The sequence below is a fragment of the Carassius carassius genome, chromosome 21 (assembly GCF_963082965.1).
Source record: "Carassius carassius chromosome 21, fCarCar2.1, whole genome shotgun sequence".
In the NCBI taxonomy this organism is placed as follows: Eukaryota; Metazoa; Chordata; class Actinopteri; order Cypriniformes; family Cyprinidae; genus Carassius; species Carassius carassius.
In genome coordinates, this window is record NC_081775.1 from 21,442,747 (window position 1) to 21,468,867 (window position 26,121).

General features: G+C 36.6%; 3 protein-coding genes across 3 annotated transcripts; 1 reads left to right on the forward strand and 2 right to left on the reverse strand.

Moving 5' to 3' along the window:
- The first annotated feature begins 5,610 nt into the window (after nucleotides 1-5,610).
- On the forward strand, nucleotides 5,611-13,985 carry gls2a (glutaminase 2a (liver, mitochondrial)). Its single transcript, XM_059503779.1, has 18 exons — nucleotides 5,611-5,958; nucleotides 6,099-6,189; nucleotides 7,197-7,318; nucleotides 7,826-7,955; nucleotides 8,056-8,135; nucleotides 9,292-9,455; nucleotides 9,587-9,645; nucleotides 11,480-11,512; nucleotides 11,610-11,668; nucleotides 11,784-11,850; nucleotides 11,945-11,995; nucleotides 12,074-12,250; nucleotides 12,422-12,553; nucleotides 12,645-12,737; nucleotides 12,844-12,905; nucleotides 12,998-13,074; nucleotides 13,546-13,609; nucleotides 13,687-13,985. Exons 1-18 carry the CDS (start codon nucleotides 5,765-5,767, stop codon nucleotides 13,874-13,876), a joined length of 1,845 nt encoding a protein of 614 aa, XP_059359762.1. The 5' UTR covers nucleotides 5,611-5,764; the 3' UTR covers nucleotides 13,877-13,985.
- Nucleotides 13,986-14,913: 928 nt separating this feature from the next.
- On the reverse strand, nucleotides 14,914-17,892 carry spryd4 (SPRY domain containing 4). Its single transcript, XM_059503782.1, has 2 exons — nucleotides 17,721-17,892; nucleotides 14,914-15,900 (listed from the first exon to the last, which is right to left on the reverse strand). The coding sequence occupies exons 1-2, from the start codon at nucleotides 17,848-17,850 to the stop codon at nucleotides 15,362-15,364; spliced, it is 669 nt and encodes a 222-aa protein (XP_059359765.1). The 5' UTR covers nucleotides 17,851-17,892; the 3' UTR covers nucleotides 14,914-15,361.
- A 901-nt stretch (nucleotides 17,893-18,793) lies between these two features.
- Nucleotides 18,794-26,069, reverse strand: porcn (porcupine O-acyltransferase). The gene is made up of 15 exons (XM_059503780.1): nucleotides 25,565-26,069; nucleotides 25,038-25,191; nucleotides 24,404-24,596; nucleotides 24,228-24,271; nucleotides 23,932-24,113; nucleotides 23,692-23,822; nucleotides 23,523-23,540; nucleotides 23,269-23,283; nucleotides 23,048-23,173; nucleotides 22,073-22,173; nucleotides 21,807-21,883; nucleotides 21,630-21,693; nucleotides 21,388-21,473; nucleotides 19,542-19,652; nucleotides 18,794-19,442 (listed from the first exon to the last, which is right to left on the reverse strand). Exons 2-15 carry the CDS (start codon nucleotides 25,171-25,173, stop codon nucleotides 19,341-19,343), a joined length of 1,386 nt encoding a protein of 461 aa, XP_059359763.1. The 5' UTR covers nucleotides 25,174-25,191; nucleotides 25,565-26,069; the 3' UTR covers nucleotides 18,794-19,340.
- Between the last annotated feature and the right edge of the window lie 52 nt (nucleotides 26,070-26,121).

Genomic DNA, 26,121 nt, shown 5'->3' on the forward strand with positions numbered 1-26,121 from the left:
CCAAGAGCTTCAATAGGTTCTCAAACCATCCAGGTGGCTTGTGGATGATTATTATTATTATAAAGTCACAAATCATGCATTTATTACAGAAAATCAACACCATTAAGTCAAAAGAGTGATCAACAATAAGAATCTTCAAAGCCAGGCCAAAGAATGGAGATGGAATACTCATTTGAAAAGGAATATATTTGCAAATGTAAATATTTGCCACGACAAGAAGAAATTAAAATATATTCATTAAAATAAATTAAAAAATATATTAACATACAAAGCAGTTATTTAAAATTGTAATAATATTTCTCAATATTTTGGTTTTTACTGGATTTTTGTGCCTTGTGCCTTGCTGAGCATAAGAGAATTCCATCAAAAAATTAAACCAAACTTTTAAATGGTACTGTACATGTAAGTACAATGTGCAATTTTGGTCACAATAAGTGTTACAGAATCAGATTATAATCAATAATGAGCATTAAAGAATAATTATGTTTGTCAGAATGTCTAGTGGAATTCTTGATTTGCTAATTTTCTCAATTTCTCAGATTTGAGTGTCACCATACACACATATCAGTTCTGGCCTGTACAGAGATCAGAGAATGTTGGGAGAGGCAGAAAGGAAAAAAATGGAGGGAAGAGAGGGGGGTTTAAGACGGAGCAGGTTGACAAAGCCAGCATTCATGGATACAGTGAAGGAATGAAAAACATTCTCCACCAAGAGACGCATGGTCATCAGTAGGGCATGGGTTAGGGTGTGCGTGTACGTGTGTATGAATGTATGTGTGCCAGCACGAAAGGATATGAGGGGAAGGGGTGTTTGATCCAATGATAAGTGGGTGTAATTTTACTCCAAGCTCTGGTTAAAAGGAGCCCTCACTTCAGTATCTACCAGAGCTGCAGTGGAGCTTGTAAAGGAAAAGAGCAGGGAGAAAGTCAAATGGCACACACTCTCAGAAAATAAAGTACTAAAACTGTCAGTAGGGTGGTACCTTTTCAAAAGTTGCCCCTTTGTACCTTATTTATCCTAAAAAGGTGCATATAGTGGTACCTTAAATGCACATATTAGTACCTAAAAGGTGCAATTTTGAAATGTCACCACACCAGTGACAGCTACTGTAACTTTTTTTCTGAAGGTATAAAGTAAAATATTAATGTGAGTATGTGTGTGTGCTAGTAAGTGTGTGACATGTCCCCAAAGACAACAGAACAATGGCCCACACAGCCTCTCTGGAATGCATTCGATCAGAGTTCAGGGGAATTCCGTCGGCGTAGAGCTCAAAAAAGAACACAACTTTTTTTTTATGCTCTTCCACAAACTGAACAAATTGAGACTGTAAATAAACCCCCAGTGTTATTGAAAGGATAACGTCTCAACTGACATTTGGCTGTGGAAAGGTGAGGTTAGACGGTATGCTGCTGCTGAACTCCATTGATTCTCCGTGTCCGTTTATAGAGGTGAATTGGTGCGCTCTGCCCTCTACAGGCAAAAAGGGATTCTAACAGCGCTCCTGTTGGATACGAGACGCAAAGGTGGATACTGCCAGCTGCTCCACATTTCCTTGTTTTATTCAAGTAGGGTTATATGGATGTTACGTGTAATAAAACGCAAGTAAATTCATTCAACAATTCATAAACATAAACATGTTTAGATGGAAACACCTGTGCATCAGAGTTGGGTTTAAACGTTGTAGCTAGACTAATATCCACCAGAGGGCGCTCCAATTCTCAATCTTTTGGAAACCTATCACTTTTTTAGGCTATGAGCTTGGTGAAATGGGTGAGGTGAGCTGTTGCTAGGGTTGCCACCTTCAATAGAGATAAATAAGGGACGCCGGGGGGGGACACCCCTCGGGGCCTCGACGACCACAGGTCCGATGACGTGCCAGTGGTGGTAAATCACGACTTAAAACATGTTTTCATAAAAATATTAATTGCTAATGAACTTTAGTAATTGTATAAGGTGGCGTGAACACAGATTTTGGATAAAATATTTGTCATTGTTTGCAGACATTAACACCATCCAAACAGTGAAACCACATAATAAATAACCGATCTATAAACATTTCTAAATTCATGTAAAACACATAATTTTTTTTTATTATTATTATTGGTAAGTTAATCTATTTATAGTCAATTGTTCATTCTACAGTAGCCCACTGATTAGTGCAATCATTTAAGTTAGTTGTTTATTTGCTTCACTATATTTTTATTATTAAATGTATCTATCTTATCTCTTATTAAAATAATGCTTATGTGTCTGACTGTACACCTTAACCGTAATAAACAAATCGCTAACACTTTAAAATAAGGTTCATTAGTTAACTACATTAATTAATATTAAATATTAATAAATACTGTAACAAATGTATTTCTTACTCATTGTTAGTTCATGCTAATGTTTAATAAATGAACCTTTTTATAAAGTGTATGAATGTTGTTCTCCCGAGGCATGTTGTCGCACATCTGAAAAGTCACCGTGCGCAACAGAGAACACTCGCCGACAAATTGTGCTTGAAACTCATTTCCGTTGACACTTTCCAGCCAAGTATTTGATTCTTCCATAGACAGTAAAAGAAATGGACACAGCGACCCCGTTGGATTCAGGCGGGAAGGAAGTCGACCGGAAGTTGAAGTCGGCCGCGTGTCGCCATCTTGTAGCAGAACTTCACTTGCGTTAGCATCCCATTGACTCCCATTCATTTTGGCGTCACTTTGACAGCGAATAACTTTACATCTGAGGTGTTTAAAGACTCCATTTGTACATTATTTATTTCTAAAGATACACGACAATGTATAAAGGGCTCCATTACCTATGTTACATTATGGCCCCGTAGAAACAGTTTTTGTAAAAATAGGCTAACGATTGCGTCATAACCACTCGACTCTCTGTCGTACTGTAGAGAAATTACCGTACAGACAGGAGGAGAAGCTCGCAGGCAATCGGGGAGATGTCAAGAGAGAAGCCCATAGATACAAGCCCTGGCGTTACATTTTAAAATACTATTCAAAATAATTAATCAGAATACTTACTCCTGCTCACACACGCCAAAGAACTCCCCGCTCAAGCTCGCCGTCTCTGCAAGATTAACGATGGCAGTTTGCACGCACAGCTACTAGAAGATTTACATCTGTCAGACAGGTTGCTGACGTCATCAAGCTTAGTTTGAGTCTGCGCGTCAGAAACGGAAGTGCTAAAAATCGCTAAAAATGGGCTTCACTTGTCTCAATTAAGTTCCAATGGGGTCGCTGTGTCCATTTCTTTTACTGTCTATGCTCTACACAATTTAGGCTTCAAAAACACACTTCAGGAGTCTACGGGTGACGTCACGGACACTACGTCCATGTTTATGGTTCTAACCAGGGCCGGCGCAAGCTCAAATGCCGCTCTAGGCAGAGCACGATCATGCCGCCCCCACCTCACATTCACAATTAGGGATCCTTAAGATGCATGTAAACAATTTTTTTAAATCTATGAAATTACACTAAAATAAAAACGTGCAAGCATGTTTTCAGAGGTTTTTTTTTTCATTCTGCAAAAACGTGAAAAGCTGCATTGCAACAGCTGCATATAATTTCTGTTTTATAGGCTAATAGATAGTGTACAGAATAAAACTAAACATGTGCACACAACGTTTTAGCTCACAGAACTGGAGATTTTTTCTTGACTAATACACACATTTACACACATTTCAGAAACGTGCTCGCCGGGCTTTCCGGCGGCAAACGCTTTGATTGCGTCCTCGAGTTTATCTTGTACTTCTGAGATAATATTTATCAGTTTAAGCTTTGAGAAACTGCGTTCTCCAGGGCTCACAGTGACGGGGAGAGTGAGAAGCACTCTCATGCTACAAAAACATTTTGAAAAATTGATTCCATCCCTTTTTCACAGATGAATTTAAGCGCATCCAGTGGTTTAGATCCAGCAACCAGGCGTCTGCCCAAAGCAGTCAGCTCTTCAAACAATTCATGCCCATCAACATCCCGCGAGTCTCCACGAGTCAGGGCCTTTTCCATTCCTAAGCAATGCTCAGTGTTATTTTAAATAGGACAAGCAAGACTTAGATTGGAGAAGTAATTAACTGTATTTCTAAATCAGTAAATCTGCAAATATTGTCTTAAATAAAGTCTGATGATGCAGATTGTAATTTGTGGCTCTTCACCCCTGGTCTAGAATGTCAGTGGTATGATCAGGGCCATCATGTGATCAAAACAACCTGGAATGTTGTCTCAGGCCCGTTGATGAGGTGAGCTGACTAATGTCCTCTGTTATATAATCCTGCCTACTTGTTAGGCATAGCAAAGTAGGGGGTGTAGGGGACCAGTCGTAAAATTTTGTTCCACACCCAATGACCTCAAGTAACGATTCTGTAATATGAGCATGACAGTGATGGAATCCTTTTCCACCCAGCAACATTTTTTCAATAACTTTGCAAGAGTAGGGACGCAAAAGGGTTTTTTTTTTTTTTTTTTTTTTTTTTATTGCACTAGGCCTTCTGGTGTAAATATAACAATATTTAAACAGAAGAAGAAAAAATTAATAATAAAACAACATTTTGTGTCATTCACAAAATTCCTTTATTGTGACAAGGGAAGCATTGACATTAATAACATTTTGTGAGGTTACTGCAAAGTGTTTTGGGGAAAATATAAATACTGGACAATGCATTACAAAATCTCAAAGCAAATCTTACAGCTGTAACAGGATCAGTAACCGCATTATCTTTCAAGGAGACCCCACTGACCTCACTACCCCCTAAGAGTGAGAGAGAATCGCTTTTATATTTTTAACTTTTTACATTTTATATGTGCAACCCTTATAACACATTATTTTTCTTTCTGACCGAAGATTCTTCTAGCTTTTCTTTTATTTAATTTTTTTTTTTTCAATGTAATTACCAGGTACCTATTGCTTTCGGTATATTCAAGGTTCATCCTTGCAGTGTTTATTACAGCAATAAGATGTAAAAAGTGTAGCACTTATATTTATATTTATAGTTATATACCTATATTCAATTGTAATTAATTACACATTTATATAAATGACTGCAAGTTAATTAAATTTATCCTGTTTTCTAAATGTTTTTACATCAAATGCATTTTACACTTTGAATACCCACTGAAAAGCTTTCCTGACTTCTCTGTAATTTGTGAAAAAGGGGGATTATAATACAAATACAATTTATTTTTATTTAGTATATTATTTATTTTTATATGTATAAAATAAATACACACAATTTTTAATTACTGAATGGTAACTGAATGTGAATCAATCAGTTACTAATTCATAATGGTTTCCCAATGGTCACAAATGATCTTTATTTATTTATTTATTTACTTACGCTTTATAGAGTTCAAAGCTCAAAAGGTAAAATTTGGTTCAAATGTTACTGGTGCGATTAAATGGGCAATTATTATCTGCTTTTGTGTCAAAAACTTTTAAGCAGCTAAAGGCCCAAGCTCAGTAAATCTATCCTAGGTTCCGTAATTGAGGCATATACGTCTGTTCTGGGATCCACCAATTATCCCTCTCCTCTTTTTCTCTCACCATCACGCCCCTAACATTCGCCAGGGGGCGTGTCCTCACCTGCCTATGATTCCTCGGTTACCGGCTAAATTTGTCAACAGAAGTCACTCCCCATTCCTCGTGGGATGATCAGGCACTGGATAGAAAGGACGCGATTCATAAGCATAAGACACGCGCAGCTTATTCACACCGGGTTAGAGCTCTCATAGGTCGCTGATTTAAAAATACAAACTTTGGCCGGTGATTATGCATTGTGTTAAGACCCTACGGGCGTCCAGAGCTGGTATTTTACTCATTAAGAAGGCTGGAAAATGGGAAAGAGTTGCGGGGAATTTGGATAGAAGACACTCACCTGCTCGGCTGCTGCACACGAGCGCATCTCCAGGCCAGCATCCGCGCCATCAGCACGTGATCACAGAGACGGACGCCGCGACGTACAGGTAAATCCTCAGAGAGGCGTTACCTGCTGGCCACGGAGATAATAAAGGGCTTTTCAAATTTTATTATAGAGGGGTTAATATCTTTCTAAAATGAAATGTGTTGGGTAAAACATGTTTTCTGTATTTTATTGTGTTTTAAGCAACAATAAGGTGGTTGCTGGGTTGGAGGACCTGTTGTTCTACACTATCACCCAGGGAGAAGAGAAAATCTCAGTGACGCGTTTCCTGGCTGTGAGTTGCACTAATATTCACACTCACAGAGTGCTGATGCCATTGTGACATGTGTGTGTGGTTTAGTCAGCATGTGCTGTAGTGAGAGGGAAAGGGGATTTAATACATGCTATAAACACCATGTATACCTTCATTCTTTCCATTTAGTATTATTAAAATATTAGACGCCTCTATTCTTACACATTAAGTTATAGTTATAAATATTTGGTGTTATATAATGGTACTATAAATAGGCTTCATGTGTGGGCCAAGTGGCAAGCCCAAAATAAATGTACCTATTCCTAAACGTGCAGATCTATATTTGGATGTTTGAGTTTATATTACAGGGAGCAATACATAAAATTATGGACTCTTTTAACCAAGGTAAAACATTAATCTCTGTATTTCCAAACATAGTACTGCACCTTCAGTGTTTGTGTACTTCGGTACACATGCCACCCAGAAATATACACCCATTAAAGTGTTAAGAAGTTTATTGCTATAATTTATGTGCATGGGCTTGTTTTGTCTATATATGATGGTCATCTCCACCATAGCTGCAATTTAACAGCTGAACGGCTATATATTATTGACTGAAGAAAAACATGTTCCTACCAAAGGATTGATGGTGAGCTCTTTCAGTTGACGAATGTAAACACTGTTGCACAGTACTGTAAGAACTTTGTCTCAATCATTGAAAATGTAAAAGGGACACATCATAATTCTCTGCATTTCCATTATATATATATATATATATATATATATATATATATATATATATATATATATATATATATATATACTAACAGCTATACAGTATATCACTCCAAACTTTTGAGCAGCTCTGTAATCAACTTAAAAAAATTTTTTTCATGTTATAGGGTTTATCATATCTTGTAGTTCATCTCTAAATGTGTGCTAAAATTTATTAGAAAATAAAAATAATTAATAATTATTCACTGGACAATTTAATAATTCATTATTTGAAATATGAATAATATTGCAATATGGGTTCTTGTTTTTCTCAGGCACTCAAAAGCACAGGCTTGCTGACATCTGACCCTCGGTTGAGAGACTGCATGCGGCAGATCCACCAGGCTATCCAAGAGTCTGTTGGAACGGCAATGATGGACCAGGAACTGTTCAGAAAGTTAGTAGAAAATTGACTCCGCAAAGAAAAGCATAAGAGAGTATGTGTGTTTGCCGTGGCGTCACATATAGTTTATGACCTGAAGCTGTTATGCTATATGCACGCACTCGTGCCCCTTACAGGTGAATGATATCTCAATGTTCCTGGAAGTCTGGAAATACAAGCAGTCAGTTCTTCATGCACACATACACACCATCACATTTACAAATTTATGACCTGACTTTCTGTTCCCCAGCAGAGGTAAATACAGCTCGCCACCTGTTGTTTGTATGTGCATGTACATGCGTTCTGCTGGAGCATGTGTGAAGCTAAGCCATTTTACGCAGCGATAACGTGTTTGTTAATCCTGTGAGGCACCACTCAAGTTGAACCAGCTCAGTCGGTGTTAATAAACATGGATCAAATATCATTTTCAGCCATGTAAAACTCTCTCAGCACATTACAGATCACGGGTGGCTGTTAAGTCACAGTTGTGTCACATGGGCATCTGTGTGTTTCTGTTTCTAGATGTGTTGGCAGTAACATAGTCCTCCTGACTCAAGCTTTCCAAAGGAAGTTCATCATTCCAGACTTTGAGTCCTTTACCTCCCTTATAAACCATCTGTATTATAATGCACAGGCTCAGAAAGAAGGGAAAGTAAGACATTGATTTTCCTTATCACTGTTTCTGAATAACCTTTACAAACATGTATATCAACCTCTCATCTCTATATTTGTCTATGCGTCTATTTGCGCAGGTTGCAAACTACATCCCTCAGTTAGCTAAGTTCAGTCCGGACCTGTGGGGAGTTTCTCTGTGCACAGTGGATGGTCAGAGGTAAAATATACTTTTTTGAGAAAAGGGTCAAGACCAGAATACATTTTTTGGTCCACCTGTACAAACAATTTACAATTGAAATATTATAATAATATTGAAATATTATTAAAATATTATCATTTTAATTAATCAAAACAACATCATTATGAGAATATAAAAATTCTACAAAATATTAAGCAGCACATTTTACTTGTGCATCACATTAGCATATTAGAATGACTGGAGTAAAGGCTTTTTAAAATCTCAGCTTTGCCATCACAGTAATAAATGATGTTGTAAAATATATTTTATTTTAAAATGTTATTTAAAATTGTAATAATATTACTAGCGCTGCTGGGCAATGATTAATCACGATTAATCACATCCAAAATATTTTTTGTATACGTAATATTTTTGTGTGTACTGTGTATGTTTATTATGTACGTATATGTTATGTTTATATATTAAATATAGTTGTATATAATATAAATTATATGAATATAGATATATACATGTAAATACATGTAAATATTTTCTAAATATATACTGTAATTGTGTCTTTGTGTGTGTGTGTGTGTGTGTGTGTGTGTGTGTATATATATATATATATATATATATATACAGTACACAACATATTTTATACAAACAAAATTTTTTATTTTGGATGTGATTATTCGTTGCCCAACACTAAATATTTCACAATATTACTGTTTTACTGTATTTTCGATCAAATAAATGCAATCTCGGTGAGTGTAAGAGACTTCTTTCAAAAATATTTCAAAATCTTACCAACCACAAACTTTTGAACGCCAATGTATTAAATCAAAATTTTACAGTATTGCTCTTAATAATATTGTTTTTAAATATCATAGTTATTTTAATGATTTTTTTTCTCTCGACAACAATATAATTATTTTTTCCCTTTGCATTTTTAAAGCAAAGATGTATTCTAGTTTTTGATTTTAAATCACAGACATCACTTACATCAAATTCATCATATTAACATATTATATTATTTAGTTCAACGTAGAGTTTTATTAATCTGCCTAACCCAAATTTCACTCACATATGATGCTTTCTGATTTTTATTAACACTGAATGATAGTGATATTGTTTTTTTTGCCCTTTCCCCTCTCACTCACTGTATCTTAAATTTGATCTCTTCCTCTTTACAAAGGCATGCTATAGGAGACACAGATATGCCATTCTGTCTGCAGTCATGTGTGAAGCCACTGGAGTATGCACTGGCTGTGCACAAGAATGGCACTAAACTTGTGCACAGATATGTGGGGAAAGAACCAAGTGGCCTCAAATTCAACAAACTCTATTTAGATGAAGAAGGTGAGAATCCGTCACAATCTGTTTTATTTCTCATGTTGATGCTGTCACTCAAAAAAACGGCCATATAAAGTGGTCTTAAATAGTATTTGGACACTTAAAATGACACTTTGTAAACTTTTTTTGTTTCCCAGATAAACCCCATAATCCCATGGTAAATGCAGGAGCCATTGTAATCAGCTCTCTCCTAAAGGTAAAAATATACCTTACAATACTAACTGAAAAATCTGGCTTTAGCAGCCATGACACATACATTTTTTTATTTAATTTAATTACATTTTATTTTAATATCCTTGAATAGCTACTCTAAATTCAGCATCACTGATGTGCTGCATTAATATCAGAAATTATAACTGTAATACACAAATTACATTTAAATGGACAAAATTATATTTCTGTCCTTTCCTTTTGACCTGGTTTTAAAAAGTTGTGTGTTTGTGTGTAATGAGGGGAGTGGGTGGTCTTTTTAGAAATGACATAATAAGAGCAGCTAGTGGTCAAGAGGTGTGTCTAAACAGCCAATCAGAAGATGTACTGAGAAATACGCCTTTAAGTATGTTTCAATAGGGTCCGATTTTCTACATGTTCAAAATAACCTGCAGGTCTAAGACTGCAATGGAAATGTAAAAGATTTCAGTGCTTTAAATGAACTGAAATAAAAACAATACCTAATTACATGTATAAATATGGGACTCTCCACTTTTATTTAAAGTTTAAAAGTGTAAAAGTTTCTTGTTTGACCTGTGCCCTTAAATATGTTATGCAACATAGTGAGCACAGACACGCATGAGTACTTTTTAAGACTAAGACATCTCAAAGCTGTGATCGCATTGCGTTGACCTTTGCACATGGGACCCCCTTTTGGACCTTGTGGAACTGGTCACCTTAACATCACACCTTAGTACATACTGTATGAAACTCAATATATGGGGAACTTTGTCCCTAATACCAGTTAGGGACTAGCAGTTCATGTTGAATCATTTGGCTTTATAGTCGTCTTTCTGTTCTGTCATGTTCACTGCAACCGTGCAATGAAAAGCATGTCTGATCATGGCCACATTTTATCTTTTTTTTTTTTAATAAGATATACTCTCCTTTAATATTCTATAAGGTTTCACATGCATAACGCATTCAATGAACTCATAAACTTTTTTAGATCTTAATGCATTTTTGTAGAATAAGACAGTTATGATCTCCTATCATACCACACTGTTCTGTGCTGAACACTGCCACCGAGTGTCTAAATACTGCACAGTATTACTGTTTACGGAGGAATCTTTGGATTAGACCCAAAGTAAACCGTGTCACTGGAATCACTGTTGGCTATTTTTTGCTTGCCAACAGAAGCTAATTTTATTTATATGCAGTTCATTTATAGTACATTGACTATATTACAGTGGATGTTGTGAATGCTGAATGTGTTTCACATCTGACTCTTTCGTTCTGGATCTTTCTGTCTGTCTGTTGATTTATTCAGTTTGTTTAGGACTGGCATCAGCTATGGGTTAGCCTTCAGAAATTATTAAGGTTGTTTTTTTGTTTAGTTTTTTTACATTTTTTGAATGAAGCCACAATAGACAAACTAAATAAAACACAAGGATGTAAGTTTAAATGCTTGATAAATTACAAAAACTGTTAAGACCTTATAAAGTAACTTATTAACAATGTACAATTTAAGCAATCAATGATTTCAAAATTCACATTTGAGGTATAACTGTGGTTAATTTATATTGTTAAACAGTATCTGAAATTCCTTTCAAGTAATTTTAAACACAGACCTTTATTTACTCATAAACCAGTGAATTTGCCTTTCGGATGAATTAGCCTTCCAGGTTAGCCTTCTTTTTCTGCATTTAGTTTCTTAACACACTTTTAAATAGGGCACTTTGTAATCATGTAAAATTAAAAGTGACATGTATCATGTGTTACTAATCTATTGACTGTTGATTAATATAAATGAGTTCTGTTTTAAAACTATGCTAAAGTGTAATCTTCTCTCACCTTGTAATTTTTTGTCTCTATTACAGCCTGGCTCCAACAAGGCAGAGAAGTTTGACTTTGTGAGTACTACATTGCAACATGTCCACCATATGAACCATCCCAGGAGTTTGCTGTTATCTTGCTTGTTATAAATATTGATTTCTGTTTGTGTGTCAGATGATGGATTATCTGAAGAGAATGGCTGGCAGAGAATATGTTGGGTTCAGTAATGCCACGTAAGTTTTAAATACAACCTCATTATTTCTATCAAATTACACTCTCTGAGAGGTGAACCTATAGTTTGTTATCTAATATGTACTGGTGATAATAAATGTCTGGTGATATTTAAAGTTTCCAGTCAGAGAAAGAGACCGGTGACAGGAACTATGCGATTGGCTATTATCTCAAAGAGAAAAGAGTGAGTCTCTCTTTGGTCACTGTCATTTTCATAAGCATATTAACAGGATTTTGTATTACTTTCTCACCAACTACTCTGCTTTTTTTTCCTGTAGTGTTTTCCCAGTGGAGTTGACATGATGGCAGCCCTTGACTTCTACTTTCAGGTAAATCCACTGTAATTCTGACACGTAACTGTCTTTAATAATCATACTTTCTCTTTAATGTCTTTCTTTCCTTTCCAGCTGTGTTCTATTGAGGTGACATGTGAGTCTGGCAGCGTCATGGCAGCCACGTTAGCTAATGGAGGGATCTGTCCAATCACAGGCGAGCGTGTGCTCAGTGCCGAGGCTGTCCGCAACACTCTCAGTCTCATGCACTCGTGTGGCATGTACGACTTTTCCGGCCAGTTTGCCTTTCACGTGAGTAACACACACACAGCTGACTGATTGCTTGCTGAATTCCCCAGTGTGATGAAGTACACACACACAGTGGACTTTACAGCTAGATGAAACTATTTCAGTCATTTGCTTTAAACCTCAGCTAATTACTTAAATAAAATCACTGTGATTGTTTGCGTTTCCCTTCCTCAGGTGGGTTTGCCTGCTAAATCTGGGGTGTCTGGTGCCGTGCTGCTCGTGGTTCCTAATATCATGGGGGTGATGTGCTGGTCTCCAGCTCTTGACCGTGTGGGCAATAGCATCCGAGGCATCCACTTCTGCCAGGTACTTTTTCATGAGCTTTGCTTTGGTCTCTCTCTTTCTATTTGTTTATTTTGTTCTGTGAGACCATTAACTGAATTTGCTTGTCTTTTAGGAGCTAGTCTCCCTCTTTAACTTCCACAACTATGACAATCTGAGACACTTTACGAAGAAGTTAGACCCTCGCAGACAGACAGGCCATGAGAGGGTGAGACCACAGACAATTTCAGCCACACAGTGCTAACACATTAAAGCTAAAAGCTAGAAGCTAGTTCAGAGTTGTGATCAATCATTATATTTACTGTATATTACAGAACAAGTCTGTGGTGGATCTGATGTTTGGTGCTTATAGTGGTGATGTTTCAGCTCTCAGGAGGTACAATTTTCTCTCTTTTATTCCAAATACAAATACAAAGATTTTCATGAGAGTGGTGATGAGCAACAATAAGATATTAATTTGTTTCACAGAATCGCTCTGTCCGCGGTTAATATGGAATTGACTGACTATGACACCCGTACCGCCCTACATGTGGCCTCAGCAGAAGGTAATAAGGCTATATTGGGATTTGTTTTGGTGCATTAACACTATTGTAAGGGTCAGAAGTTAATACTTTTATTTAGCAAGGACGTATTCAATTGTTCAAAAGTGACAGTAAAGACATTTATAATGTTGCACAAGATTTCTGTTTTAATTAAATGCTGTTCTTTTGACTTTTTTTATTCACTGAAGAATCCTGAAAAAAACACATATTTTCCACAAAAATAGCACAGTAGTTTTTAACATGATGATAAGACATGCTTCTTGAGCAGCAAATCATCATTAGAATGGTTTCTGAAGGATTGCGTGAAACTGAGAACTGCATTAATGGGTTTTTTAAAATGTAGCTTTGCCATCACAGGAATACATTACATTTATTTATCATTTAGTTATTTTAAATTATAATGTATCACAATATTCCACTTTTGGATGAAAATTAACAAATTATTTATTCATTTATCTAAACCTCTGATTTCAGGGCACTTGGATGCTGTAAAATTTTTAACACATACCTGCAAAGTCAACCCATATGCTAAGGACAGGTACGGCAGAACTCCCCACTCTTGCACTTTTTCTGGTCTGTTTTTGTCTCCTTTAATAAAATGCATCTGTTTTTCAGATGGGGGAACACACCTCTCGATGACGCTATGCAGTTTGGGCACAGCGCCGTGGTCAAGGTACTACAAGAGTACCAGCGCATTTACACACACACACTAATGCCAGAGGAGCTCAGCGCAGACACGTGTCCCGATTCCACCATGGACGCAGACGAACTGAAGAGCATGGAGACTCTGGAGGGTTTAGTATGAGCAACAACTACCATGAACATCCCAAACTTCAGTCTCATGACTTCAGGGAAGCATGTGGGTGAGAGATTTATGACAAAGCCCGTGTAAGGTCATGCTGAACAGGTGTGACCGAGCTCTGCTTCTGTTGATGGTTTAATATGGTCATTACTGTAGTCTCTCAAACCTCCGTTCAGTCTGCTGTGGGATAATGAAACTACCAGGTACATCCAGGTAAATTCTGGTACTGGTCCTCAAGGACAGTTTGGTTTGTGTTTGGACCAATTTAGAAATGCAGAAGCTTCCTTTGCCTTCACATTTATCACTGCAGAAGGATTTTTATATTAAAACACATCCTTAACTGGAAGGTTAGCCAGTAACTAGGAGTTGGATTCTCAAAATTTCCTTCAGATTCACTACTATTTATACTAGCAAACTAGTATACAATCATAAATTATAAACGGCTGGCATTTTAAGAAATGTTGCTCTTGAACATGTTCTTAAGAAAATATTTGAGAACTATTAATTAAATTGCTAATACCATCTTTTAAACCTATTGGAATTTTCATAAGCACTTTCTTGGCTTCTTTCTGCAAAGTACAACAGTAAATTGAGCAGGCTATCTGTCAAGAAAAGCATGCATGCACATTAAAAAGTTGTTTATTTATGAGATAACCATACTGGAAATGTCATTACCTCATATTACCTTTAGGAGGCTAGCAAGCCAGTATAATGTGAACTTTGGCCCATTTGTCTGTATGGCAAAGCTTTCCATGTCATTTAGGTTATTAATAATCTTTGGCTTAACATTATGAGCACATATTTTTATATTTGTACTATTTTTAATGTTTGAATTTCTTAAGCCTGTTTATAGACTTTTTTTTGTAAGGTATTATATAAATTAAAATACATTATTTTAATGTAGGGCACAAAAGCTTTAACTGAATCTGATTGAGAAGCATCTGGTGTGTTTTTGGCCAGAAATTAATATATTTAAACTTGGGATGTGGACACACTTTATTGCTGGATACAACAAAACTGTAAGTTATGAGAAAAAAAAAAAGTTCATATAGTTAAAGGAGTGTATTTGTTCCATATGAAAGTGAAAAAAAGTGTAAAATGGACAGAATGACATGAAATGAGACAAGAAAAAATGAATGTATAAACTGTAAATAAAGAATATTACTGGTGAAGAATGTCTTTTTATTGAAAAACATCACTGAACACTGTACTTGGGCACCGATGCAAAATAAGAAATTACTTTTTAAGCATATCAAGTATTTATACGTGCATATATGGATTCATTAGTTCGTCTGCATATCACAAATAGTACACTGAGAAGTTTTTCACCAGGTGAACAGACAAATATTGCTAAAATCTGGTTAAATGTCAGTAAAAAACAGCTATTTTCCCACTGACTTCCTTAGACTTTTTATAAGGCCCCTACTTCTTCTCTTTCTCTAGCCATTAAGAGGCATGTAGCATCCATGTGTGAATGAACAAGAGTCACTAAAGCCCTGGTGGGATCTCCAGTCCAGAGTGTGTGAGCAACTCCCCATCCCAGAGTGCAAACGCAGGACTGATGGGCGAGCGGAACTGTGTTTTTATCTTGTACACCACTTCAGCTTTGTGAATGTCCACCAGACTGAGTCGTCCAGCCTCGTAGTCCAGCAAGAGCCCGACCCGATCGGGTTTCCCCACCAACGGCACTGGGACCTGCTTGCCAGTGGTCATAGCAAACCACTTCCTCTGGACAAACGAGAACACCCAGGAACTGGAGTTGGTGCCCACACATTCGTCACGTGATGTCATCACCTCGGCCACACCCACCCGGAATTCATGGGACTTTTTAACCGTCACCTCCCAGTAGTGCCGTCCAGAGTCAATGTGGGTGTCAGCGAGAACCACAGCCCAGTCCCGGAATCGGAGAGGAGTGTCCTGCACAAGAGAGGGGTCCATACCAAGCATGCGATAGATCACACCTGTGTCCTTCTTAAAAAGGTCCAGGCTGCTGTGGGCTGTCCGCTCATCAAGCTTAAACTGCAAATCTGTTATAAATAAATAAATAAAACAAATGGTGGTTATTATAAATTATTAAACTATTTCTTGTTAACAAAATTTCCCCAAAACATTTTGGAAAAATATTATAACACGAGTGTTATAACCAGTATAACCAGTGTTTTGCACAATAATAAAATAATAGTAACACTTTACAATACGGGTTCCTTAGTTTCATTAATTTTAGTTAGCTACATTAGTAAACGTGAATGAACAATTAACAATACTTCTAAAGCATTTGTTAATATTAATGTTAATATTTTTTTTTCATCAAAAGCTGTATATGTTCACATTAGTTAATGAACTAGGTACTAGAATTTTATTTTACCAAAGATTAATCAACAATTAATAAAAATAAAAAATCTGAACCAGAAAGAGCTTTATCAAGTGTGCTTGCATACACTAGCAATTTGGTAATGATGCTTCCAGTGCACACAAATTAATACAACAAAAGCAACAAGAACACATAACATTATTGTTTATTATAACTTATTATAAATAATATATTACTCATTTGTTAATGTTAGCTAATGCACTGACGAATGGGACCATATTGTAAATTGTTTCCAAAATAATAAACCAAGCAATTTTCATTTATTTTGACTAATGTCACTGTAATTCCATGAAGTAGAGCCTGTGTCATGTAAATACCAAGTTAAATAAATATGCTAAATATTCTATCATTTCAGAAACCAACCTGCAAAAGCTTCATTACTGTTAAAGATTTCAGGCACTTGTGTAAAAATGCTGTAAAATGAGGATGCTGTCAACAATAATGTCATAAATAGATTTTCTTTATCAATTAACTTCTATTAACTAAATTAAACAATTAGTGTGATCATCCTTTGCGTTTAAAGCAGCTTTTGCCTTAGATGCACTTGTGCATAGTTTTTCAGATAGCTTGCAGGAAGGTTTCTTGAAGCATCTTGGAGACGTCGCCACAGTTCTTCTGGATTTAGTCTGTCTCTGTTTGTTCTGTTTCTTCCAGACATACTGGATGATGATCAGATCAGATCTCTGTGTGCAGCACTGGCTGCTGTCAGACACAATCTTACTGGATTATTACAATTAATGGCAAAATAAATATTTGGAAATGTAAAGTGATACTTCCTACAGACACACCACACCAAAAAGATAGAAATAACTGAATAAATAATTTATTAATTTAAAGTGGTCAGTAGCCTATTGGTTAGTTTTAGGAGGGATGGGGACATCAGGTATTACAAGTCTCGTGTAAATGTTATAAAAAAAAATCTGAAAGCTTAGAACTGTATGAAGGAGATACCTCATTAACTAACCCCTACCACAGTCAGAAATAGCAATAGCTGCATGTGATATTTCTCTGGTATTATGAAGAACTGTAATTTGGGAAAGGATAAAAGAAAACCAGTGATTCTCTTAAGTATTGATGTGAGAGAACATAATGTTCCCGTTGGCAATTTATCGAGACCACGAAGACGATGATGTGGCGGTATCGCACTGAGGTAACACTGACATTTGCACTGTTATTTACACTGACCCGATCTGCAATCACGAGCCTTTATTCTTAGCTCGTGCCAATCAGACTGTATAAAAACAGGTGCCAATCTACTGACATATCAGCCGAGACACGCGACTCTATCGCATGCTGTGTTTTGAAATGCTTTGCATTTCACATTATTAAGATTCCGTACAACATCAGGTGATAATAATTAATAGATATGAGATGTATGGCGTGAAATTATAGCCTGAAATATTATCTTAATTCCTCTGACCTCCCGGTTTGACTGAAGTCAACACTGTGGTGCGTGTAAATCATGCGTTTACTCACTGTTTTCTGCACTGGTACTAATATACCATCTCCGAGCTGTGAGAGTTTTTCCACGGCATTGACCGAGTACGGTCCCTAAAGATCTGCCTGTTAAACGGGAAAAGAGTGACATGCCTGAGGACATCGCCATGTTGTCCCATTTGTAGTGTGTTTTGCTTCAGTTTCTGTCGCAAGGTTGCGCTGTCCAAATGTTTGCTCGCTGCTGCCCCCTACTGTAAATGTCAAAATGCTGCGCACATGTGTGACGAGGAAAAAATTTGGAGAAAATGACAAATTTGAATGTTTTAGTATCAAGGGTTTGGTAGTCAGACATACATAATGTAGTCAAAATCATCAGTGTAATATGAACTCTTTATTTACTATTCACTAATAAAAGTACATGGATGGATTATCAAAAGGGTGAATCAATAGAAAATGTGTTGCGTGTTAAATGTCTAAACACAATAAATAAATGAAAAGTAATATAAGAAAATACCTGTAATTAATCAGCTATTAATGATTATTGTTCTGTTTGGCACTAACAAAACAATTCATATAATTCAGTGTGATGATGTGATAAATAACTTTTTACAACCAAACAATGGCAAAGATTAAAATAAATACACTGAAAACAAAAACACATTATCTGTATGATTTAACTTTCTCCATTTCTTGTTAATTATTTTTTTGCAAAGGTTAAATATAAGAACCTACTTCAACTAAACACTAACACTTTGAGTGTCTCACTGGTTTCAAAGTCACCCATAGAATTACTGTCACTATTTCATACAATTTATACAAAACAGAGGATGTCAACTTTATCATATGTTCATTCAGAGTCCTGTGAGGAAGTTTTATGGCAGGCGTCACCAAATTCTGTCCTGGAGGGCCAGTGTCCTGCAGAGTTTAGCTCCAACTTGTCTCAACACACCTGCCTGGAAGTTTCAAGTATACATAAGAAGAAGAAGAAGAAGAAGAACTTGTTCAGGTGTGCTTGATTATGGTTGCAGCTGAACTCTTGAGGATACTGGCCCTCCAGGAACGAGTTTGGTGAGTGTGACCCCTGTTTATGGCATGTTTATCATATATGCCAACTGTAATGAACAAATAATATGTGCTTTAGTAAATAAGCATGAGTATTAGTTGTTATTCCATTTGGGAACAGAGGAAAAGAAACAGAACAAATGCGCCAAAATTGATTCTTGCAATTTGACTTTAGAGCTTCTGAAAAAAAAGCATTGAGAATATTTACCTTCTTTTCTGACTAAAAAGTAATTATCCTAAACCATCAAACTACAACTACAATATTGATTAGTCATCACAATCTTGACCAATTCATTAACAATGGCTATGAATATCAATTACATGTTCACACTTATTGAGGATTGCTCTTGATGCTTCTTTACTTTAGGTAGTTTAGAAACCTTCAGAATATCCAGTGGTCCAATGGTGTGGATCAATATTACCTGTATGTTAGTTTTTTCTGGATTTGAGGACTCTGGGCCACAGTCATTTTCATCCAGAGTTCACAGTGATGCCATAAACGACCATGGCTCCTCTATAGTAAAACCACATAAAATATCCAATCACAGTTATTGCTATCCTCTCCCCATCTCTCCTTGTCTATGTAGGTCTCAGTGTTTATAGAATAAGGCGATACAGGACCCAAAGGCCAAAGGTCAACCAGTGGCTTGTCCAGCTGAGCTGTGTCCATTTCTCAATGGTATGGCTGGCCATGCCATCCTGCAGACAAAAGAAAATCATTTAAGTCATGTAACAAATATAAATAATTACTTACACTGAAGGCAGTGGCCATAAGATTTCAGAAAAAGTGAGTTGTACCTCATCAGAATCCGTGTCATCTGTGCTGGAGCCAAAAATTGAGCCCAGGTATGTTAAATGTAGTACTGCTAACATGCTAAAAGTCCCATTAATGAAATATACCCAAAATTCCTAGAGGAAAAATAAAAAAAAGAATACATATTAAAAAAAAAGTTACATTTTTAAACTTTGCAATGATTTGAAATGATAATATAAAATGGTAATATTTCCTAAGATTTAAAATAGTAAGATAATGAACAAGTAAAATAATGAACTAGTTAATAATATAGCAATAGCTTATCAAAAGATGTTTTTTTTTATAATTTACGATAACCCGATTCCAAAAAAGTTGGGACACTGTACAAATTGTGAGTAAAAAAGGAATGGAATAATTTACAAATCTCATAAACATATATTTTATTCACACTAGAATATAGATAACATATCAAATGAGAGTGAGACATTTTTAAATGCCATGCCAAATATTGGCTCATTTTGGATATCACGGGAGCTACACATTCCAAAAAAAGTTGGGACAGGTAGCAATAAGAGGCCAGAAAAGTTAAATGTACATATAAGGAACAGCTGGAGGACCAATTTGCAACTTGTTAGGTCAATTTGCAACATGATTGGATATAAAAAGAGCCTCTCAGAGTGGCAGTGTCTCTCAGAAGTCAAGATGGGCAGCGGATCACCAATTCCCCCAATGCTGTGGCGAAAAATAGGAGCAACATCAGAAAGGAGTTTCTCAGAGAAAAATTGCAAAGAATTTGAAGTTATCATCATCTACAGTGCATAATATCATCCAAAGATTCAGAGAATCTGGAACAATCTCTGTGCTTAAGGGTCAAGGGCCGGAAAACTTCCAGAAAACACTTTTTGGGGGAACACGATCCACCATGCCATTCGCCGTTGCCGGCTAAAACACTATAGATCACAAAAGAAGCCACATCTAAACATGATCCAGAAGCGCAGGCGTTTTCTCTGGGCCAAGGCTCATTTAAAATGGACTTTGGCAAAGTGGAAAACTGTTCTGTGGTCAGACGAATCATAATTTGAAGTTCTTTTTGGAATACTGGGATGCCATTTCATCCGGACTGTAAAAGGACAACCCAAGTTGTTCTCAGCGCTCGGTTCAGAAGCCTGCATCTCTGATGGTATGGGGTTGCATGAGTGTGGGATGGCCAGCTTACACATCTGGAAAGACACCATCAATTCTGAAAGGTGCATCCAAGTTCTAGAACAACATATGCTCCCATCCAAACGTCGTCTCTTTCAGGGGAAGACCTTGCATTTTCCAAGATGACAATGCCAGACCACATACTGCATCAATTACAACATCATGGCTGCGTAGAAGAAGGATCCGGGACTGAAATGGCCAGCCTGCAGTCCAGATCTTTCACCCATAGAAAACATTTGGTGCATCATAAAGAGGAAGATGTGACAAAGAAGACCTAAGACAGTTGAGCAACTAGTAGCCTGTATTAGACAAGAATGGGACAACATTCCTATTCCTAAACTTGAGCAACTCCTCAGTCCCCAGATGTTTGCAGACCGTTATAAAAAGAAGAGGGGATGCCACACAATGGTAAACATGACCTTGTCCCAACTTTTTTGAGATGTGTTGATGCCATGAAATTTAAAATCAACTTATTTTTCCATTAAAATTATACATTTTCTCAGTTTAAACATTTAATATGTCATCTATGTTGTATTCTGAATAAAATATTGAAATTTGAAACTTCCACATCATTGCATTCTGTTTCTATTCACAATTTGTACTGTGTCCCAACATTTTTGGAATCGGGTTTGTAAAAGTTTTTTTTTAATAGATATTCTTCTACAGCCATAATGACGCATACAACACCTTTTTATGTCTGTGTTTGCAGTCAGATGGGCATCTCTTGGAGAGGACACATGCATTTAAAATGACTGACAATCTTTTCCTAAGCACTAAAACACAGAATAAAGAAACAGTCCATTAAACACACAACCAAGATCCAAGCTGAAAGAAAATTTAAACTGAAAAGTTGCAATAGTCAGCTGAAATGCTAAACATAATGCTTTTGAATTATTAGATTTACAGATAATACCTGAACAGATACGCACCGTGTTCAATATATGTTATGAAGCCTAGTGAAAATAATACTGCCCCAATGTGGAAGCTTAGACCCTGTGGGCACAGAAATATAATATTGTATTTAAGCCTGAGAAAAAAAATTCAATCTATTCAAATGAAATAATCAATATAATGGCAAATGAACAATAAGCCAAAAATGCACTCACATGTAGCAGGGCGCTTGCTGTGTATGTCAAGATAATAGCTGTGAAGCTCCCATATTTGAGAGCCTTCCTGAATACATCTAAAACAAATGAGGTGGAGAATGTGACTAACCGAGATATTTGGAAGTAAAAGAAAATACACAAAAGCCTGTTCTAAATGAAATGCTTTTTTGGGAGGTAAAATACATATCTGATTAATTTCAGTGTATTTAAAACTAATACAACACTATACAAAAGTAAAGGACACAAATTCACAAACAAACACATACAGGTGTTGAGCCAGCGGGACATGGGCAGGTTCCAGGAAGTCACCACTTCAACCATAGACCTGGGAAACTCTACATTTAGCGGCTTTGCTATTGTCAAGTCCCTGAAACAAAAATGTAATTAAGAACCTAACACTTGAGAGACAGACATGAGAGACTGACTAATTCTGGATTTGCCAGGATTTGCCAAATCCGAAATAACAACCACATACACATTTGTATTAACAGAATAAACATTTTATTGATAATTTTTATGTATCTTTTACTCTATATTAATCTATATTAATTTTCTAGGTGTTTTGAACTAAAATAAACACTCTTAAAATTGGTCCTTTAAATGAATCAATATAAATAAATCAGGAAAACAGTAAGTATGGATAACTTATGACGACTGTAAGTGACATCAGTGTCTTCAGAGTAGAGGTCGACCGATATATCGGGCCGATATTTGTCATTTTTTTTAATATATCGGCATCGGCCGATATCCGTGTTTAGTAACGCCAATTTAATTTATATAATACCTGTTTTATATATTTAATACTTGGTCAGTTTATTGATTTGTTTGGTTAACTTTGGATGCATTTTTTTATTTTAATACTGTGCAGTGCACAAAATTAAGATTCGAGAGTCGGTTCAAGTGAGTGCTTAATAAATGAAGATAAGTTTAGAAATTTTGTGCATCCACTTATTATTAGTGTGACATTTTAGCATATAAATGAAGGGGAAAACATCAAGATATCGGCCTTAAAAATCGGCAGCACATATCGGCCATCGGCTGACCCTGACCTCTAAACATTGGCATCGGCTATAGAAAAACACATATTGGTCGATCTCTACTTCAGAGCCCACTAAATTAAGCCTATTTAGCCAGATAGAAGGGAAAAAGGGGGCATTTTCAATGACATTTTTGCCACAGATATGTCCTCTATTTGAAATTCTGACTCTGACAGTGATTAAATCTGCATCATTTATACATACCACTTAAGATTGTCCTTCTCCTCTGTGAAACCAGCACCTGCCAGTGTGTTGGTCGTCTCACCAAGGTAACTCACAAAGTAATTACTGAAATGGAAGGACAGGGTGTTCTCATAGGCCTTTAGCCACCTGATGAGGAGAATTACAAAGCTGAAGGTTATCACAGATCAGAGACAACCACAGAGACATGAAACCATTGAGGTTTAACACTTTGCATTGCCTACCTTTTAAGAGAGCCCCTGCATTGAAATACAAAATAAAAAAAACATTAATAAACTCAATCCAAAAATTTATATTTTATAAATAGAAAGAAGCAGATAAAATAAAAGTTTTAGATAGAAATATCAAACCTAGCAGAATTCATTGTTTTAATTATTTTTACAAGTAAATTTAGCAGATGTATGTTTTATTCTTGTATGAACCCCCCCCCCCCCCCCCATGTTTTAAATTTATGTAAATAACATAAGTAGGACAATACCTTATCTTTCGTTTCTTGCTGAGGAAATAATATGAAAACAGATCACTCAAAAACCACAGATAGTAAAGTAACACGTCTGATATTAGAAGTAAAAGAATAAGTCCATACTTTACACTTCATTGCTCACTGAATAACTTCATCATTTTACTCAACTCAAACTTATACTCACTTGCGGAGCAGCTTGTCTCCAAAGACCGGAATGAAATAGGGAAAGAGATAGGGTGCAATACAGTTGGAAATTACCAGACAGAGCTGGCTCTTCACACAACTGAAGACTGACTTCAGAAACCAGGAGACACTCTGAAAAAGATAATATACGGTAAACACGGTAAAGTGCTGATTGAAGCATCTGTGATTCTCTTAAATCCCTTTAACTTTTATTTGTATTAGATCAAAATTTGAGACTCACAAATTTTCGACTCTCTACCGCATCTATGTAACTATTGAAACTGATCCAAGGCCCAAAGATGACCGTCCCCACAAAGTAAATGTAGCCCATAAACTCCACTGGAGAGGGACATTTCTCCACTATGCCTTTGTCCAAATCAAAGGCAAGAGAAACTGCCTTCATGGCCACTACCATCTGTGAACCTACATGACCACAACAAGTATTTTACTCGAAATTTAATCACAGTAAGAAACATCTATACAGTCCTGGTCTAACGGTCACTGATGTCCGGTGATAAAACAGCATCAAAGACTGACCTCTCATTTTATGCCAGGTTGTTGTATCCATCATATGCAATTCTCTGAAACAGAAAGAACAGAATCTTAACACTGTATCTCTTGTAATCTGTAACCTATTACATTTTCAAAGTAAACTTCCTAATACTGTTGGGAAAATGTAAAAATGATGAGCGAGACAGGATGTATCTTCATACCCCAGAAGGAGGTAGATAAGGATGGTGATGGACAGGAAGGGTCCTCGGCTGCTCGAATGGCGGCACAGAAAGAGGATGAGGTAGCAGAGGAGGCTGAGAAGCACCACCCAAACCATGTGCAGCTCGAAGAACAGGTAAAGAGTATAAAAACCACCTGCCACCGTACTCAAGTGTTTCAAGAAAGAGGGCAGACCTGAGAGAGGAAAAACAGCTTAAAAATAATTTGTAACAACATAATTTGATTACCTATTATTTTTATTGTACTTCAGTATAAGATATTCAAAGGTCATGTTTTTTTTCTCTCTTTCCATGCAACAGAAAGTAAGTTATTTACAGAAGAATCTGAGCGTATGGTGGTGATCATAGCTGTCAAGCAAGATGTGCCTCACACAGAGGCTTAAAATACTTGAGATATTGCACATTGTACATGACAGACTTGCTGCTTTAATAGTATTTTTGTCCTTTTTGGTGCTTTAAACATCTGGCCACTATTCCCTTACACAAGTGGCACAGAGAAGAGGAAATGTTTGTAATGACATTAGGGAGAGTAATTAGTTTTTATTGTAAAAGAACTGTTCCTTTAATTGCATTAAAAGATTACAGTACATGTCATGTGTTGTATAAACCCTCTTACCCAATCTCCACAGAAGCCTACACACTAGGCAGATGAGTAACAGCTGCCATACTTGTTCCAGACCGTGCTGGACAGTCGGAAGCAAGCAACCGGATCCCAGCTCCTGGAAGAACTGCTGTTTGCTTAGAGCTCCCATTGCTTTGACTGTTAGACACTGAAAAATTAAATAACATAAATTAGATGTCGTACCTTAAATAATCAAATCAATAATGTCAGTGCATTTGGTCAAAACAATGACAGATGCTGTGGGCAAGTCTCAGAGTTAAAGATAAGATCAAGGCTGAATTGAGGTCAGAACATAGTGTGTGTAAAATGTATCTCGGGGTTAATACTGAATCCCATTCACACATATATGTGATGATTGCAACAGCTTTTAGAAATAGATGTATTGTTTTTAGGATTCCATTACGTAAATCTATTTTCATCAGGAAGGAAAAGAAAATCATCCTTGTTGGTACTCTGAATATATTTGTTAAGATACCTTAACGCTGTGCTGTGCTAGACATGCAATGTCCAAATAATCTTACCTCTGCAAGATGTTAAATACCCTCACACCGCAATGTAGACGGCATGCACGGGCTGAGCGACCGAGATTATATCTATCTGTAATATTGACGACAGGAAATTTATCTTCTAAATGAAAATTATAAAAGCTGGAATGTACAATTCGTTCCAGAGCGCGACAGCAGAGGAGGATGAACGTTTCTCCCCCTCTATCAAATCACACAGCGATTAACCGCAGCACGAATACGTCTGTGTGTCCCTAAAATGGCAAGTTTTGTACACATTCTTTTATATAACTTAGTTCAATTTAAATTTAGAATAAATCTATATAATTTCGCTTCTAAGGTTCTAAACTAAATGTGGAGAATTATGTCGCACTTCCAGCACAATCGGTCCAGAGGATGCTGGCAATGCGCCTGATGGCTGATCCCCATTGATGCTGTCCGTGGTTGCTTCGGAAAGGGACATCCGACGACCAATCACCATCCTGCGCATCTGTGGCTGAATCGGCTGAATCAATCATATGAAAGGATCAGAAAAAAAGGCGGAGCTTGTGGTCTCACGCTTTGATAGCCACGGT